This window comes from Mustela putorius, unplaced genomic scaffold (genome assembly GCF_011764305.1).
Source record: "Mustela putorius furo isolate JIRA1106 unplaced genomic scaffold, ASM1176430v1.1 tig00003853_pilon_pilon_pilon, whole genome shotgun sequence".
Classification (NCBI taxonomy): domain Eukaryota; kingdom Metazoa; phylum Chordata; class Mammalia; order Carnivora; family Mustelidae; genus Mustela; species Mustela putorius.
This window is the reverse complement of record NW_025422005.1, coordinates 55,677,916-55,697,532: the sequence shown is the minus strand read 5'-3', so window position 1 is coordinate 55,697,532 and position 19,617 is coordinate 55,677,916. Positions and strand designations below refer to the sequence as shown.

The following is a 19,617-nucleotide window of genomic DNA, read 5'->3' as shown; positions in this document are numbered from 1 at the left end:
TAGAGAGAGAAGCGAGAGCAAGCACAGGCAGACAGAGTGGCAGGCAGAGGCAGAGGGAGAAGCAGGCTCCCCGCCAAGCAAGGAGCCCGATGTGGGACTCGATCCCAGGACCCTGGGATCACAACCCGAGCCGAAGGGAGCCGCTTAACCAACTGAGCCACCCAGGCGTCCCTGGCAAATGCTTTTCTTATGCAGGGTAGGGCAGTTTAACTGAAAAGGTTCCATGATTCCAAAAGATAGGATTGGTTGCTGCTTCCCAATACGGAAAGGCATGGATCTTTCCACCTGTAGTGACACTCTGCAGTCGAAGTCTGCACGAAGAAAAGCCTGGAGTGCAGATTTCCTCATGTTGGAGGAAAGCCTTTGTAACAGGAGGAAAATAAGTGCGAAGAACCACAGTGCCTTTCCATACCTCCTTTCCCAGTATTCTGAGTGAATTTTCCACCAAACTGAAATGGGTCTCCAGAGCCATATGAGAAATGTAAAGCTTGGACAGCCTGTACGATAGGAAAGCTGCTGGTTTGGGATATGTGTAGAAAATTCGTGTGTTCCAAATCCATAAATGCCCTATATTGATAACCTTAAGCACTTTACCTCATGGAACTGGTATAGCCGGTGTCCTTGTTTTATAGGGAGGGTTCTCCAGGTGCCAGAGGTGGCTTTGGCCTTCCTACCATTCTCCCAGGGAGTGCAAATAGGATTCTTCACTGTCATTATTTCTGGGGGCGTATGGGGGGGAGGGCAGTATTGCCCACACAGTATCCCGGGAGTCATAATGTTTTACGACCTGCAACATACTCATTAAACTGAACCTTATTTCCAAGTCCATTGGAGGCAGAAGGGAAAATGATTCAGTGGCTAACTTCACAGCTTTGCTGGGTTCCTCTGCCCAACACTTTCCTGTTTCTGAGTTTTGTGTTCCAGGGTGGATAGGGGTTCCTAGTGGGAAGTTCCATGTTCCTGAAACCTGGTAACTATTTGGAATTAAAGGTAGGCATAAGACTTTTCACTTCCTAGTAAAATGATAAAAACAATAGCCAGCCCTTCATGCTTTCTGCAGCCTTCTAAGCAGTTTTTCCTGAGGTCACTTAAGAGTCACAGAATCCTAGGAGGCAAGTTCTGTTCCAGCAGGGTAAGGAGCCTAAGCATCCATCCTGGTGAGGGGTTGGGGGAGAAGTGGAATGCGATGATATCACAAAGTCCAGTGAGGGGAGGTGAGAGGGTCACTTGAAACTGTCCTTCTCCCTGAGGTGTCTGTTTTTTAAGTACACCGTGAAAGACGGCAAAAAGACATAGGACTGCAGTTCATGAAGCTCTAGAAGCTCGATTCTGATGTTACTAGGGTGGGGCTTTCCGAGTCCTGACTTCTCTACCTTAGGAATGACTTCTCTACCTGCCCCAGACTGCACAGGAAGTAATGGTGTGTGAGGATTAGGTGGAACATGGGATACAGTTCATGAACAATAATAGATAGCTTAGGAAGAACTTTACTTGAGGGTGAAATGGAAAGAAAAAAGAATGGTGATGTGGAGGCTCTATGAAAAGGGTCCCCTCCACAGGAGGACTCAGGTCATCTGATACTTTATTAGCTGAACTGCACAGAGACTTTGTTTCATTTTTGTTTTAGCTTAGCTTCTGTTTTTAGTGAATTAATTACTGACATTTAGAAATCGAGAGAGATTTCAAGCAGTCTGCATTTCTGTCTTCTATTGACAAGAGCAGAAGGTCTGGTGAGACCGACCTGTACCACCTCATGATGGCTGTGAGCTAGAGCTACAAGCTGCTGCCTCAACTAAGCTCAACAGAGCTTACTGCTCCATCCAGACCCAGCCTGTCCCTGATCACACATACAGGGGTGGACCCTGACATAAACCCAGCTGGCCCTAGGCTTCCAGCTCTGTCACGCCACATCACGCCATACCACGTCACGCTTCTCCAGTCAGTTTTCTGAAATGGTGCTGTGTAGCTCTTCACCTCAAAGCTCAGATGAGAGAATTCCAGATACACAGCAAGCCACGTGCATGGCCTCGGAGGAGCATTGCTTCTCTCTCTCAGGTAGGAAGTTGTGAAAGGTGCTGGGTTGGAATTGAGTGGCCCATTGCACACAATGTGCTTGATTCAACGTGGGGCTCGAGCCTGAGATCAAGAGTCACATGCTCTACCTTCCAAGCCAGCCAGGTGCCCCTGTGAATTTTCTTTTGAAAGTTTGCTGTTTTCTACAACAAAGGAAGTAGCAGGGAGTGAGGTTCTGGGGTGATGCAGACCCAGATTTAAGTCCCAGGTCTGCCAGTTACTAACCTCTTTCCCACAGGATGGGTGTGAAGCCTGAAGGAGAAGGGGTCTACACAGAGCATACATATTCATCTTTCGGGATTAGTTTCATGGACTGTTTTCATCACAAGGTGGCCAGTCTTCTGTGAGATATGTAAAAAAGATGGTTGTCTTTTAAGGTGATTTCAAGATAGTTGTCTTCCTCCTGTTACCAACAACAATATGACCTCAGGCAAATTACTTAATATCTGAGAACCTCAGCTCGCTCCCTAATCAAAAGGAAATATCGGTGCCCACTTCATAGAGTTTGTTGGGAACATAAAGTGAGGTAATTTAAATAAAAGCACGGAAGTCATACGGGCTAAATACAGAGTAATCATACATGAAAGCAGTGTTTAAGATTTGTTTGCTTTTAGTGGCATATTTTACGACAGTTTTTCCTTTAGGGATTCCCAACAGATGGGAATAACTCTTAAAACTGGGAGCAGGCCAGGAAGTGAGTCTTCCTGACCTTCCCTGTCTGTGAGGCACCTGTTCTGAATGAGGCTCGTCCCTAATGTTTGTGGGGCCCAGGGCAAGGGTGCCTGTGAAAGCATAGCTGTTGTATGTCTAAATACTTAAAAGTGATAAATCGGGCCAACAAAAACATTAAGCCAAGTTCTATTATCTGAACATAACAACTTTACCTTCATAATGAACTGGAAAGCCAGGTTTGAATTTAGGATTCTTGGACTCCTTGGAATTTTGAGCCAAGATGGGACTGGCCAAGGAATGTGGGCCCCTTTTCTTTCTACCCCTGGCTCCATCCCCTACAAAAAGGAGCTTTGAGTGCTATGTGTGTGGACACCCACACCTCCTTGCTCAGTCGCTGACTGTATCCCACTAACAGTGGCCTTTGACCGCTTCTGAGCCCACGGGTGTGTAAATGGTTGTGTAGTTTACCTTGGGAAGCCAGATCTGGGGAAGACCCTCGGCCCTTCAAGGCCATGGAAAATAGGCTGAGGGCTGTTTGGGTAGGGTATTCTGGGATCAGTCCTGAGTTCTTGGAGCATATTCTTAGAGTAGGAGTAAGGGATTAGGCTCTGGGTGGACATGTCCCTTTCACGTGAGGGTTTCTTTTCCTGCAAGGCAGGTAGCTGTAAGAGAACCAGAGAGCAGAGCCCTTTAAAATGTGGATCCCAGATGAAGGGCCCTTTCTGTCCATATCCAAGGCCAGTGCTGCTCTGAATTCTGGGGCTCCAAGGACTGATCACTTCTTTTACAGCTTTTCAGATTTGTACTCTTGAGGCCTGTGGTTCTGGAAGAGTTCTTTCAACATAGCCGAAAGTCCCAATTTCTCATGCCATGGTTAGAAATGAAAACGATATAGCTTGGTGCCTGATATTAGAACTCTGGCTGGTTCATTCTGTTGACCGCTGAGGCCATCAAGTGGGGAGCAGCTGTAGGCAGCCTAGGCCCCACCTAAGTGGACGTACAAACTCAAAGCAAGGCTTCTGTCAAGCTGAGTGTCCCGCCATTTCTTATGTGTAGACTCGTATTTTCCCTGTTTTCCATGCTGAGTCTCTGCACTGTCTGGTGTACTCAAGTCCAGAGTCTCCCCTCAAACTGTGTGGAAGTGGGAAAAGGTAGACAATACCAGGATCCAATGACTTTGTGTACACACTTCGACCCAGTTACCCTGTCACCATCACCACGCCTCACTGGTGTTTTCTGTCTTCTGCAACATGGGTGGTTTCAGATTTTGAGTGCCTTGGATGTCTATTGGACAGAATGGTTCACCTTTCCAGAATATCCCTTCTGTAGTAGTTTAGGCTGTGCCCCTTTCTGTGGCTGTCTGGAAGACCTACCTCATCCATTTTTCATTTTTAAAAAGATGGTTGCATTCTCTGGTCTCCTCATGCTGTTACCATTTTTTTCCCCCTTGTGATTTAATATCCTTTGTTTTCCTTTACTGTTTTTTCTGTGGTATGTCAGGAGGAAGAGGAGGAAAATAGGAATGGCCAATGCAGTGTGTGTGAGGATTTAAATACTACCAATAAAGTAGCGGGGCACTGATGTTCATTGACGGTTTCATGTCAATCCAGGTGGCCTCAAGTGCCTCCTTTCTTGTATTCTTTCTTTCTCTTTCAGGATTTCAGACAACTTGGGGTTCACATTGTCAAACTGGCTTCAAGTCACACTGGGCCAGTGGTTAGAAAGTCCTATTTTTCCAGACAGCAGTTACTAACTTTTTCCCGTGTAATATGTTAGATGCTCAGATTCCAGAGCTTAGAATCAAGCCCCATCTCCTAACCTCAGTGAGAGCTAGCTCTCCAGGCATTTTGGAAATGTGATCTGTGCTTCTTTTGCCCCATTAAGAGTCTTCTGTTGTTGAACTTGCTCGGCACAGTATAAAACAGATAAAATGGACAGATGTGATTTTCATTAATCTAATCCCTTAGTGAGTTCCGTGGTGAGTTAAACCCACTTATGGTCCTTACTGATATGGAAGTACATGTGAATATTCAGTTGCACGGGTACGTGCTAATTATTAGATTCTTATCTGTGTGTAAGTCTTTAACTTTGGAAAAGCCCTTCATCTTATACATTAACTTTCCCCACAATTTGCAGAGGGGTCTTGAGTTTTTGAGCAGTAACAGGTCTCATATTCAAGAGCTTCCTGGGGAGAAATTTTAAGAAGGATGTCTTGAGAATAGAGTATGTTCAGAAGACAGGTACTTGAATCATGTCTCTGAGGGGTGGTTGGAAAATTGTTATCAGAAAGGAAACAAGACTCAAGCAGATAAAGTATGGGTTTCAAGTACATAAGGCACGTTTGTGGAAAAAGGATCTCACATTCCGTGAACTCTTATGGGCAGACCTAGGAGCAGTGTTGCAAGTCTCAGGAAGATAAGTGCTGATCATGAGTCACAGTCTGACCATCTGAGCTGCTTCAGAGACGGTGAGACCCCATCTCTGGAGGTGTTTAAATGGAAGCTCTTGGACTCCTTGGCAGAGTGCTAATGGAAGGGACCAAGCATCCAGCTTCAGCATTTATCCAGTGACTTTTAAGTTCTCGGATTTGGAGACTTGGATTTGGAGTCTTGGATTTGGAGTTTGTTAGGAACTAATATGTTTCTTTTGTCTTGTTGGTTTCCATGGCAGAGCCTATGAGAATTTTTGAGCTCTTCCCAAAATACCTTCCCAGATGCCGTTTCAGAATTGTGCATCCTTTCTTTTGCAGGAGAAAATGCAGAAGTCTCCATGGATGTTTCCCTGGCTTACCGCGATGATATGTTTGCTGAATGGACTGAAATGGCCCATGAGCGAGTGCCCCGGAAACTGAAATGTACCTTCACATCCCCCAAGGTAGGATGCTTTGATGTCTAAGTTGATAGGGTTTTTATTTGGGTTCCAGGTACATGAGAAGATTTATTTTACAGTTCATAGATATAGTCCTTACTCTTAGTATGCATGACCCACAAAGGTTAGTCATCATCCTTTGTCTTAATAGAGGAAAGAGCAAAGCAGAGATTTTAGGTCCTTGCCCAGGAAGGAAGAATATCTGTTTGAAGTGATATAGTTGTTTCTCTGAAATTCCTCCATAAAAATAAACTCTTGGTTCTCTGCTTAAGGGCTGAGAGTGTCTGAACAACGTTGCTAAGTTATTTTAAGGTGTGAGAATCATATTGGATCAATGCTTGTATATTCTCCTCTGTTTCTTAGGCATCTCGTTGTTGCCAGTTAATGTGCAGGTACAAAGACTAAAAATCCCCGTGAACACCACACACAAAAAGAGGCCCTAAGGGAGGAAATCTAATTTCATTTGAGACCTGGGTCTTCCAACCCATTTTTAAGGCTCTCCTTTCTCTGGTTCTTTCAGAAGGATTCGTTCAACCATCCATGAGAGGGAGGTTGCTCTCCTGCATTGAAAATAGGGAGACATTTTCTTTTTGGCAAAGGTCTTTAGTTTTATGATTTCTCATCAGTGAAAATGCAGAGGTGGACTCAGTGGCCCTCAGAGGATAGTAAGGTTCGATGGTATAAGGACCAGGTCACAATGAGCCAGGGGCCCTTTTCGGGGGCAAGTATTATCCTCACACACACGCCTTCCCTAGATTCTGACTCCCGTTCCTGTGAAAATATCTGTGAGGATGAAATGGAGCCATAGTTACTGTTACACTTGGCTATCCACAACCCTCAGGGGTGTTGACATGAAGCACCCTGAGCAAGGTGATGACTGATGTCCCTTCAGGTACAGAAATGGTCTCATTTTTTGCACGTGAAGTACACTGAAGCACATTCTTGATTATGTCATTTGTCCCTTGGTATTGTCAAGTCAGTTCCTTTTAAAGGATTTGGACAGCTTTGTAGTACCTGCTCCATTGATCAGGTCAGTTCCTCTTCTCTCCTGGCCTCACTTTTGCATCTCACTGCAAAGTCAGGATTCCCTGTGGGATGGGAGGAGTGGCATGTTGAAGCTGCGGAGTACCGTGCCCCAGTTGTCCATCCTACCCCGAAGAGGAGTAAGGTGGGAAGGGGCAGGTTCACAGTGTTAACATTAAGTAAAAGTATGGATTTGGAGCAAAACACACTTAGCTCCAATTCTGGGCTGTATCACTGATTGTATGCGTGGCCTTTGGTAAATGTAGTTAATCTGTCCCAGCTTCATTTGCATATCTGCAAAATGGAATAATAATACCTGCCTTGGGATTCTGCATAAGGATTAGGTGAGATAATCAACATCCGCAGGGTGACCTTATCATTTAATACCCACTCTGGGTTGTGTTTGAGAATGAAAGGGGATGTTAACCAGGTGGGCCACCTGGACTCTTGTGGGCAAGCCATGCACCCTATACATAGGACCTGCTGGGTCACCTGCTATTTACTAACTGTCCTTTCCCCAGGTTTCCTAGTGGTCTGAGGACCAACAGCGCCAGCATCACCTGGGAGCTTGTAGAAATTGCATACTCCCCAGGTCAACCCCCAAACCTTCTGAATCAAAATCTCAAGGCATAGGACCAAGGAATCTGTGGTTTTGTTTGTTTGTTTTTTAAAGATTTTATTTATTTATTTGACAGACAGAGATCACAAGTAGGCAGAGAGGCAGGCAGAGAGAGAGAGAGGAGAAAGCAGACTCCCTGCTGAGCAGAGAGCCCCATGCGGAGCTTGATCCCAGGGCCCTGGGATCATGACCCCAGCCGAAGGCAGAGGCTTTAACCCACTGAGCCACCCAGGCACCCAGGAATCTGTTTTAATAGGATTTCAACTCCTTAAGTTCAATAAAATTTGAAGTTTATTTATTTATTTTAGAGAGAGCGAGTGTGCACATGCATATGCACTTGAGCCGGGGGAGGGACAGAGGGAGAGAGACTCTCCGCCAACAGACTCCCCAGTGAGCATGGAGCCCAATGCAGGCTCCATCTTCCAGCCCAGAGATCATGACCTGACCTGAAATCAAGAGTTGGGTGCTCAACTGACTGAGCCACCCATGCGCCCATGTTTGATAAAATTTAACAATCATTGCCTTAGATCCTCTGCTGGCTGTCAATTATAGCACACACCCCCTGCCAAAAGCTATCTGGAATTGTTTGGGATAGGCATTTGGGGGTAATCTGCAGGAAAAAATGAATGGTAGAGAGAAACTGAAGGTAGCAGGAGAGGAATAGCTGACGTTTTCAGATCTTTGCATGCAACGGGGGAAATTAATTAAAACCTTTCTGTCACTGCAAGTTGAATGCATCTTTCAGAGGTGAGACTGGTTGGATATCTAAGTTAAAGGATATAAAGCCTTGGGATATGGAATTTCATCTTCGGAAAAGGGAAAAGTCCTATCTCACCTTCCTTAGACACCGGAGGGTGTTGAGAAACAGAGTGAGGGGGAGGTCATTAAGAAGCCTGCAACTGCTTCTTAATGATGGCTGCTTAATTATCTTTAGGATGTGTTGATCCCTTTCAAGAAAGATATTAAACCTTGAAAAGTGTGAAGGAGATGAATCATCAAATCTCTGCTTTTTGATTGCAGTGAAATTTAGTCTTGAGTCTGAAGATTAAATGAGAAATTGCTTTAAAGCTTTTTAGTCCCTGGTGGATTATGAAGTCGAAAGAAAAAAAAAAGTCAAGTTGCCACCTGCTGTAATTTGTCCTAATTAGCCAGTCTCATGCTGGAGTTGGGGGAGTGCTGAGGGGGATGGGGGAAAGGAAGGAGGGGGGGAATGTCTTTCTTCCTAAATGCCCTAAGTGCTGGCAGAACCTCGGTGCATAAGGAAGAGCCCCCAACAGGATACAGTGAATTTGTCTCCAAGACAGGTAGGCCAGGCCATGATCCCAGAATCTGATATGTCTGATTTGTTCAACTTCAGTAAATTTGTCTCATGGAGTAGTAGTGTAACCCTCTCTGTAAGGACAGGGAAGTAGAGGACACCCAGAGAACCAGGATGGGGGAATTAGAAGGAACCCCAGATACCTTGTTTTACTTAGGAAAAAAAGTGAGGCTGAATGAGGTGAATGACATTCCCCCCAGCAGGGGGCCAGACCTGGGCTAGAATCGCAATCTCTGAGCATGGAGTACAGTGCCTTCCTTACCACAGCACTGTGCCTGCCATTAGGCATGTCTGAGACAACATCACTCTTCTCCCTGCTGTGCTCAAGGGTCCTCTTTCCCCTCAGAGTTAGAGACCCATGTCTCCAACCAGTACTGCTACTACGGTGGGACTTGGGTGAGAAACACTATCAAGTCAGTGGCATTAGACTGAGTAAGTTTTGTTCCCTTCCCTCTCAGAAATCTCAATTTGTAGAAATAAAAGAAGACCCTCAATGGAAACATATCAGAAAGTCTTTTTCATACTGTTACCACAGAGGTAATCAACTTTCTTAATGCAGCTTAACCTGAAGCCAAATAAGAGCCTCTAATGTGTTGTCAGTAGTTCTTGGAGAGCCACAGTACTCATCCTGATCTGTAACTGTAAATGAAAGGAGCAGAGGAAAGAGAAAGAATCTACAGAGGAAGAATCGTCTAGTCCACAGCTGAAGTTTGGGAAAGAAACAGGAAGCTTTTGGGGTGCCTGGGTGGCTCAGTGGGTTAAGCCTCTGCTTTTGGCTCGGGTCATGATCTTGGGGTTCTGGGATCAAGCACCACATCGAGCTGTCTGCTCAGCGGGGCGCCTGCTTCCCCCTTTCTCTGCCTGCCTCTCTGCCTACTTGTGATCTCTGTCTGTAAGACAAACAAAAATTTTTTAAAAATCTTAAAAAAAAATAAAAAATTAAAAAATTCAAAAAAAAAGAAGCAGGAAGCTTTCTACAGAAGAATTTTTATTTATTTATTTTTAAAGATTTTATTTATTTATTTGACAGAGATCACAAGTAGGCAGAGAGGCAGGCAGAGAGAGAGAGAGGAGGAAGCAGGCTCCCTGCTGAGCAGAGAGCCCGATGCGGGACTCGATCCCAGGACCCTGAGATCATGACCTGAGCCGAAGGCAGCGGCTTAACCCACTGAGCCACCCAGGCGCCCCTCTACAGAAGAATTTTTAAAATCTCATAAGCCAAATGTAGTCTACTAGTAGTTCTGCAAGAGCCCCTCAAATCTTAGATGATGAAAAACTATAATGATTGATTAGTAATGTCTGCTATGATTGAGGAAGGGAAGAATGGAAGCCCAAAATCTAGATGTTAGCCTCCTCTACCTCTACTTTGTCTTTGCCTCTATACAAAATTCTGTTTATTGCACTCTGAGTTCTGACTGTCCAATAAAGAATCCCCAAGATCACAAAAGGGTCAGAGACCATTCGTACACAAGTGAGGACTCCTTGTTATCTTCCTTCTTATTTCTTAACTGGAATCTTTATTCTGAAAATATAAAAAAAAATTATGTTGTTCCTGAGAACATAAGCTTAGGAACAGCAAATTAGGTCTTTCACTTCTCTGGATCAAGAGGTGCGCACCCAGCAAATATTGAAGCTGACGTATAAACCCTACATTGATGGCAGGCACTCATCTCTTTTATCAGGAAAAAGTCCCAGGCTGCTGAAGCTCATGCCTGTATGTGCCCATATTTACTCCCCTACTCTGACCCCTTGCCAGAGACATGTAGCCAGGAGTCCTGGTGAGGCAGAGCAGAATTTAGTTTCCAAAAGCAACCTGTACCCCTACTCTTTAAACTCCTACAACCATGCTCTGGGTGGTAGCTTTTCAATCCTTGGCAGGAAGTACAAGAGGTGTTCTAGAAACTGGGCTAAATTTGGTTTAATTAAAATTTCTGCTCCCTTCTGCCATTTTACCTCTTGGGCACTTAGGTAGAAAATCCCACATGGGCATCTCTAATAAATTAATTTCATTATTACCTTTTATCCCTTCTGTCTTCCCCAAATTCTGAGTGTTCCTTGACTTCTTTTTCTATCAAATCAATAAAAAGAAGATATTTTCTACCTTTTTGTAGCTTCTCCTTCAGGCCAAAACCATGAAAATAATTAGCCATTATCTAAGAGTGTGATGAACGTCAGCAAGGGCTTTCTTCTGAATGTTTCGGAAGTTAACCGGTCCATACAGCCTGCCTTTGAGGGCTCCAGGCATGTGCTGCAAATAAAAAGCCCTTGCAGTCCTGGGAGGACACCTTAGTCTGAGGTGAGACTTAATGAGGACTGAAGAACTGAGAAAGGTGTTAAGAGATAGCCAGGGTTTCTTTTTTTTATCTGAAATTTCTGGTTCTAGGGGCACCTGGGTGACTCAGTTGGTTAAACATCTGCCTTTGGGTCAGGTCAAGATCCCAGGGTGCTGGGATTGAACCCCCAGACCAGACTCCCTGCTCCATGGGAAGCTTCTCCCTCCACCCCCCGCCTGCTGCTCCCCCTGCTTGTGCTCTCTGTGTGTCAAATAAATAAATAAAATCTTAAAAAAATAAAATTTCTGGCTCTGCCTCAAATGTGTTTGGGGTTTTTTTGGGTGGGGCGGTGAGGGGAAGCTGGTGGACACCATGCCTCCATTGTGCCCTATAATCTGTAGCTCTAAGGTATCCGTTTTAGCATTAGTGGTATGAGCCAAAGGTAAGACAATTCAGACATAGTCTATTGGAAATAGCGATTCTGTCACAAACTCTCTGTTCTTCTTCCAGACCCCAGAGTATGAGGGCCGTTACTATGAATGTGATGTCCTTCCTTTCATGGAAATCGGGTCTGTAGCTCATAAGTACTACCTTCTGAACATCCGGCTGCCTGTGAATGAGAAGAAGAAAATCAACGTCGGGATTGGGGAAATAAAGGATATTCAGTTGGTGGTAAGTGAACCTAATGGATCCTGGCAGCATGGAGCATTAGAACACTGGCTCAGAACATTGGTCTGTGGGCATGTGTATTGGAAGGAAACTCTATCTCACTCTTGGCGTCTCCGTGTGTCAATTGCTTCACCTGAGAAATGGAAAACATACCTATGATGGCTGACAGCTTAAATGGAAAGTAATGCAATTATTATGCCAATTTAAGGTTTTTAAATAATGGTCATGATGGCATAATAATAGCACCAAGATAGAAGTAATTTTTTTTACATGTCTTTCAAGCACAAATGTTAAGGAGAACAGTGGTGTTTTAGGTTCTTTCCACTTGATTTAACAGGCAAAAAGATAGAACATGGAGCAAGAGGATTTTTGTTTTTTTTTTTTTTTAATCTTAAGAAAGTCACATATAAAATACATATTTATTGTAGAAAATTAGGAAGCACATGTAAACATATAGAACATAAAAATGACCTGTAATATCTAGAGAAATAGTCATTGTTGAGGTTTTGATATATCTCCTTATTGTTTTTTCCATATAGATAGATACATATATCCTTACCAGAAAAAAGATCCTTACTCAACTGCCTTCTTTGTTCCTTGTTTTTCTTTTCATTTAATTGTATATTGCGAGTTTAATATAAATATACTTTGCAGTGCCGCTTAGCATTCCACTATATTTACCTTAACACATTTTACCAACACCAACGTTTTGAGCATCTTAAAATATCTCAATTTTTCAATAAAAATCCTTAGAGAAGAATCTTTGATCATGTTCTTAATGATTCCTGTTGTATAGAGTCCATTTTTTGGCCTTTTATTTAGATTTCTACAGTGCCTGAGGAGGGGCTAGGGAGGACGTGAAGAGAGTATATGCTATGACTGCTAAACTCCTGATCTTGAAAGTTCGGCAGAAAAGATCTGCTTTCGCCTCTCCCCAAAATGCATTTGCTGATAGAAAATTACAATAAGATATATTCACCTTCAAAATTATGATTGGTCTCTATCTAGGGAATCCATCAAAATGGAGGCTTCACCAAGGTGTGGTTTGCCATGAAGACCTTCCTTACGCCCAGCATCTTCATCATTATGGTGTGGTATTGGAGGAGGATCACTATGATGTCCCGACCCCCAGTGCTTCTAGAAAAGTAAGAGCTGATTTCAGAGCACTCTTAAGGAACACTGGCATCCCTGATCCTGCCTGTCATGGTCCTGGTTTTGCTGGGGTCTAGTTCAAGTGGTCAGTGTGTTACTTGGGCTGATGATTAGACTGTGAACCATCCTGGATCCCCCCCCCCTTCAGCTTTCACATGCAAATTATTACTAAATCCTAGGGATTAAAGCACTCTCACATTTTTGGCTCACTCTTCTGTCTTTGCTCTTCATTCCCATGGTCTGGGGCAAATCCTTTCTGTCACAGTGAACAAACTGTCTTGCTCCTAAGCCAACCCTCTCAGCTCCAGAAGGACAACACTCGTAGATACATCATGCCCTTTCTTTCCCACATTAATGATTTTTCCTTTCTGCTGGATTTTTCTCATTAATATACAAACACACTATACGTGGTCTTAATCATCTATACCTGATGATTCTTAATTCATAGCCTCAACCTCAGCCTCTCCCAACCCTGAACCCAAGAATTCCAGCTGTTTGTTTGACATCTTCACTTGCACAAAAATGTAACGCATACAAAGACAGCATTTTATTTCTTCCCTCTTCAGACTTTTTCCTCTCCCCAGCACCCAGCATCCCCATCATAGGAAATAGCTGCTCAGGTTAGAGAGTAGAAAGTAGGAGTCATCCTTTACTTCTCTCTCTTCTTCAGACTCCTCATCCAACCCACTAGGAAATCTTGCCATATCCATCACTACCCCACTAATCTAACTCCCTATCATTTTTCATTTCTTCCTGGAGAATTGCAAATAGCCTGTCAACTTCTTGAGAAGTTGAGCCTCTCAACTTCTTGCTTCCACTGTTTTTCTTCCTACAGTCTATTATCACAGCAGCCAGTGTTCCCGTTCAAGTGTAAATCAGACCTTGTCACTCTTCTGCTCCAAGTGCTCTCCATTGGCTTTTCATTTCCTTTGCCCTGGCCTATAAAGCCCTTGATGATCTGGCCCCTTGTCACTTCTGATTTCATCTCCTATCCTCTCTACCACTTGATGGTGCTCAAAAGTGCCTGGTATACTCCCACCTCAGGGCCTTTGCACTTGCTGTTCTCTTCATCTGAAATGCTCTTTCCTAGATATTTCTGTGGCTCAATTCCTCATTTCCTTCAGGCCCAGCCATAATGTCTCTTACCTTAGAACCTTCTTCCTATCTCCCTTATATAAAATAATACCCCTTCTCTCTCCATTCTCTTACCTTGCTTTATTTTTCTTCATTATATTCTCTGTTTATTTGTTGGCTTTCCTCCCAGACTCCTCCTTTCACCCGTTCTGAATGCAAGCATCATTACAGCAGGATCCTTGCCTACTTTTTTTACTGCTATATCCCCAGCATCTAGAATAGTGACTGGCACATAGTAGGAGCCCAATAATTTGTTGAATGAATGAATTTGTTGAATGAATGAATGATGTCACTCCACTGTTTAAACTTCTTATTGGATCCTCAGTCCTTTCAAGATAAGTTCTCTAATGGGGTAGGTGAGTTTCTTTATGAGTTCAGCCTTTTTTACTTCTCTGATGTCATGGCCTGTCATTTCCTCATGTCCTGTCATTTCCTCCATGTGCAGATCCCCAAACGATTCAGGCTTTTCCCTCCGCTTGCAGTACCCTCGACCTCCCCAATCATGACTCATAAGTCCTCTCAATTTCTGTCTCTGTCAAGGTTAGAAGTCCCTAGGGCAGCCTGTGCACACTTCTGTCACATCTCTTGACACACTACATTTGGCTTAGCCACTAATCTGTCTCCATGAGTAGAAGAGTACTACCTCACTTAGTTATCTATGGCCCTAACAAAATGCCTGGCATGTGATCCTTGCTTAATTAACACTTGTATGTCATAGGTATGACAAAGTATGAGTAAGTCAGTGAAAAAATTAATGATATTTGATAGAGCAGTGACAATAGGGCAGTAGGGGAAAAGCAAAATGAAAAGTAAGCAAGCAGCTAAACAGAGTTGTATTTCTTGTTGTTTTGAGTAATTTCTTATGGAAACAAGCATGCTTATCCAAGTCCTAGTTGCTGTGGAGGATATCATCATCACAATAATGAGTGTTTTTAATGATCAGGTTAATAATTACCTGAATAGGTAGAAGAGGATAATTATGTTCAGAATAGTCTTCTGTTTAAGAAGGCAAAGGAGAGGAAAACATTGTAGGAAGCTCTTAATCTGAGGTACCAAAATAAAGTACAGGGTACTATGGAGGTTAGCTTCAGTTCTGTAGAAAAGCTTACATAGCCTTTCTTCATGATGCGGTGGGGCCAACAACAAGATAAGGCATTTTGCATCTGAGTGTCGGAACTCATTATGAGAGCTAAGAAACTAATCATACAACTTCAGTCTCAGTAGGTAGCATCTCAATTCCCCCAAACTAGGTTGGGGTTTTGGTTTCGGTTTTGGTTTCATTTGGTTTGGTTTTTGAAAATCTGTCTCCTAGGTGAATAAAGTGGTTTTCTTGCTGTTTTCTCATGATCAGAGTCATCTTTGCCCTTGGGATTTCCATGACTTTTATCAATATCCCAGTGGAATGGTTTTCCATTGGGTTTGACTGGACCTGGATGCTGCTGTTCGGCGACATCCGACAGGGTATCTTCTACGCGATGCTGCTGTCCTTCTGGATCATCTTCTGTGGCGAGCACATGATGGTAAGAGCTCCTGAGTGGGGAGAGACCGGGGCTGAGACAAGGTAAACCAGTGGTTGCAGGACTGAGCTCCAGGGTCAGAATGCCGGTTCAAATTCTGACTCCACCACTGATTACCTAGCCAAGTGGACTCTGGCAAGTGACTTTCTGACCCAGAATCTCCAGTTTCTCATCTGTAAAGTGGATTTTAAAGGCCCAGTTTATAGGGTTTTTGGAAGATTTAAGCAAAATAATGTGAGTATTTCACAGGAAGTAAACACAGCAATGTCAGTGACTATTACTGTTTCTTCTGCTTTGGCTTTAGCTCCGCTTGTCCCCAGGACCAAGGTAACCCCCAGAGAATGTGGGTCTGGCTTTTTCCAGGGGGCAGTTTGTCCAGGTGGCCTAGTAACCCCTGTTACTCTGAAACACTGACCTCCTTGATCTCAGTTTGCCCAGACAGAGGGATCGAAGGTAGTATGGATACCAATAAGAATGGTGGGGTCCTAACATCATGGCTCAGGTGATATGCCAGCTGGAGCTTGGTCCTGTTGGGCAGTCAGCTTCATAGTAGTGGACTGCTTTTAAACTCTCCTAGAGTTTGATCATTGCTTCTGAAAACTTGAAACGCTTCTAGGAGAGCAGTAAGAGGAGAGAGAGTTGTTTGCTGATGGCTGGGGTACCTGGGGTAGGCGGGAGGGGTCCTCCAGTGGTGATGCACTGAGAATGAGCCCTTGACAGTAGGGCTAGGAGTACAGTGGACTTGGGTCCAGCAGTGGCACAGCCAGCCACAGGGGATTTGTGTGGACTCTCACACCTGGTCTCTAGCCTGGGTGCTAAGATTTGTCTTCTGCCTTTCCCCATGTTTTCACTCTACATTCCTTCATTTTCTGTCTCTTAGCATCTTTGTGTGTCTACCAAGAGGAACCACTCTTGCTTTTAATGGAGAGAGGGAGAACATATATCTATTTTCCCCAACCATGAGAGAGATTGATCCATCTCTTGACGTATTTTAATGCCTTGTAGTCTTTACCTTGTCCTCTGGAGATCCACCCGCCTGAACAAACACAAGTGATAAGACATAATTTAATTTGGAATGAGTTATTTTGCAGAGCAGAGAACTTCCACTGCTGAGGGTACAAGGCCTTTTCTTTTGTGTTCCCATAGCATCCTGTTCCAGTGGCTGTGAGAGCCCCTATGGATGGGCTGATAAAAAATGAGGTCCTCTGGAACGGAGATTTTGGTCTTACTCATATGCCTTGAGTCTAGCATGATGCGTGGTATACATCCGGTGGTCAGCAAGGACTGTCGCCATGACTGACTTACCTCCAGAATTGCTTTGGTCTCCCCAGTTTCATTCTTCATTTTGGTTTCCTGCAGGACCAGCACGAGCGGAATCACATAGCAGGATACTGGAAGCAAGTCGGACCAATTGCTGTTGGCTCTTTCTGCCTCTTCATATTCGACATGTGTGAGAGGTGAGCAGGTGGCTGTGGGATCCTGGGCTGAGAGGTGCATCCCCGTGTCCACCCGAGCTCCTCGGGAGGAAAGGTCAAAAAATGGAAGGGTGGCCGGGAGCTTGTGGGACAGAAGCATTGGACATGGTCACATCCTCGGATAAGGATTGGGCTGAAATATTTGTGCTGGTCCTTTGCTTCAAACTGTTTCTCTTTGAGTCTGTGAACTTTTCTTAATCTCCACACACTCCCCGCCTTCTGGCTGAGAAGTAGAGGATGTGTGAAAAGGAAAATCCCCCTTTGCCTCTGTATTAATTGTCTTTCCATCTCGTTTTTCTTTGCAGAGGGGTACAGCTCACAAATCCCTTCTACAGTATCTGGACTACAGATGTTGGAACCGAGCTGGCCGTATCCTTCCTTGGTGGCTTCAGGGTTTCATTTCTTCCCATAGCTGCCTGGTCCTCCCCCCCAGATCATGGTCTAAGTCCTGCTGATGTTCTCCATATGTGCCAACCAGAGCTTTGATCCTCAGACCAATGAGAATGGCACAATTAAGGCAAATAAGAGGAATTAATGCTTGCTTTTAAGCCCGGTAAGAGCCGGCAGAAAGAGGAAGGTACAGCGTATCCCCAGGGCTAGGGATCGCAGTTGCTTGTCTTACCATAGCCTGTCCAGATGATCTCTTAGACACTTGTTTACTGCAGACTCAAGCATGACTGGCGTGAACCACAGAGGGTCATCTCTGAGCTGCTGGGGAGAGCCTATCTCTGAGGTCCTTCCGTGTGTGAGACTTCTTATGGTGACTATGGTGTGCGGGCATACCACGCTGTGGCTGTTCATTTCTGAGACTAAGGTGATTCGTTCCAGAGCAGCAGCCAAGGTTTTTGGCTGGTTGGTGTACATTCGGTCTGAGTTATCTTCATGAAGCAGAAGCCACAGTCTTCACTTCTCCCCTTTAGGGTGCTAGATGTAAATATTTTATCTTCCTGAATAATATGTTAAGTCCTATGGGAGAAAAAGACTCTCCGTCGTGGGGAGAGAGGCTGGAGTTGTCTTCTTTCTTGATGGATGCTATCGGGTCATGTGCTGGTAAATGCGCTTTGTCCGGCCATGATGTTTACGTGGGCTTCTTAGTATCACAAGACCTTTGTGAGCCAGTTTGATTCTGTAGTATCGTTACCTTGAAGATGAGAGAGTTGAGCTCTCCCCAGCGCCCATCCTTCCTCCCAAAAATGTGAGCTGCACAGTGCAGGGAGTACTTACAGTGTTAAGTCTGCTTCAGTCATTTCATTGTACACATACGTTGGAGGTCCAGGGAGGCCAATAAAATCTCAGGGCCTGTAGCAAAAACTATATTCCCTTTATTCCAGGGTGCTTTCGGCTTTAGGAAGGAAGGAGAAACTGCATTTAATATGTTATTGAATGAAATATACACGCCGAGTTCACAGTTGTTAAAGTATCTTAAAATACGCAACTTGGGGTGGAGTTGTAGCAGAAGGGACTTAGATTCAGGTCACCTGCCTCCCAAGCCAGCTCAGCATTCTCCAAACCTTGGTGATTTCTCCAGTTGGGCTTTCAAGATAGGTCTCAGAGTTGCCCGGATCAGTTTCAAAGTATATGCTGCTTCTACCCTCATCTCCCACCTTGGCCATCTGTCCTTCTGTTCTCTGTTCCATTTGACAAGATTTTTCTTGTGGTGACAGAAAATTGCAGGCAGAACTTCATCCCTGGTTTTACTGGAAGGCCTTCCATCCCATGCCCAGCCTCCCTTGAGCTGCTGCTCCCAACCCCCACATCATCAACCCCCTGACCGGGTGTCTCGGGCTCCTTCTAAAAATCCAAGCACTAGCCCACTGGTTCTCAAACATGGTTTCCTTGCTCTTGGAAAATCGGATTCCATAGATCCGCCATGGAACCTGGGCTGTATTATAACTTCTGGTGATTTTAATGCAGCGTTCTACCTGACCAGTCACTTGCAACCAACACCTGTTATTTGAGTGCTTTTCGAATGTCTCCTGGTACCAGTCTCTTGAGAATCTTGTTAAGAGGCGGCATCTGATCCAGTAGGTCTCTGGTGGGCCCTGGAGTCTGCATTTCTAATAAGCAAGGCACCATTCCTCTTCTCACTCACCTCAGAAAGCAGCTTGGAACATTCTGCTCTTTTGTACTTTTGTGTCCAAAAATTGCTATCGCTGGCATTAGAATGCCAGGTTTTACTATTTTATCCCCCTGTTTGGAGACCGTGGGTGTCGTTGCCAGCAGAACTGAGGGGAGGTGTTTGTGTCATCAGCAAGCCTGCCCTTTCCTTTACTGGAAACCATCAGATGGCCTTCATCATTGTGGCTGGTATCTGCCTCTGCCTCTACTTCCTGTTTCTGTGCTTCATGGTGTTTCAGGTGTTTCAGAACATCAGCGGGAAGCAGTCCAGCCTGCCGGCCATGAGCAAAGTCCGGCGGCTCCACTACGAGGTGAGCAAACTTTCAGGCTCGTGTGGGAACTGGTGACTCGAGACTCGAGAGCTCCCGCTCGGTGTGTAAACGCATACCACACACTTACCTACACCTGGAGAGGAGACACCTTTATTGCAGATACACATGGAGGGAGTCTCCTGTCATGCGGGGTCTCTGGACAAAATAAGAGTCTAAACCTGATAGCATCTAGCTGGCTTGTGTCTGTCTTGGAGTTTTCTGTGGTCTCTCTGTCTTTCTGTCCTCAGAAGGGGTGAACTTGTTCAGCAGGTTCTTCAGCTTTGGGATGGAATGTGGGTGATACCAGATGGGAGATTTGACAAGGTGGAATCAGGGCTTTGGCCGGGGTGAGGCTTTAGGTAAGGTTCCCTTGCCGGAGCCTGGGCTTCAGCCCA

At 44.7% G+C, this 19,617-nt stretch overlaps 1 protein-coding gene across 1 annotated transcript in view; it reads left to right on the top strand.

Annotated features, from left to right (window-relative positions):
• WLS (Wnt ligand secretion mediator) overlaps nucleotides 1-19,617 on the top strand; it is a 102,309-nt gene that overhangs the window by 62,941 nt on the left and 19,751 nt on the right. Inside the window, exons 3-9 of the mRNA XM_004762990.3 lie at nucleotides 5,495-5,619; nucleotides 11,357-11,518; nucleotides 12,524-12,660; nucleotides 15,153-15,321; nucleotides 16,678-16,775; nucleotides 17,099-17,162; nucleotides 19,079-19,222. Of these exons, the coding sequence (XP_004763047.1) occupies nucleotides 5,495-5,619; nucleotides 11,357-11,518; nucleotides 12,524-12,660; nucleotides 15,153-15,321; nucleotides 16,678-16,775; nucleotides 17,099-17,162; nucleotides 19,079-19,222 (899 nt within the window). The remainder of the gene's footprint in view (nucleotides 1-5,494; nucleotides 5,620-11,356; nucleotides 11,519-12,523; nucleotides 12,661-15,152; nucleotides 15,322-16,677; nucleotides 16,776-17,098; nucleotides 17,163-19,078; nucleotides 19,223-19,617) is intronic.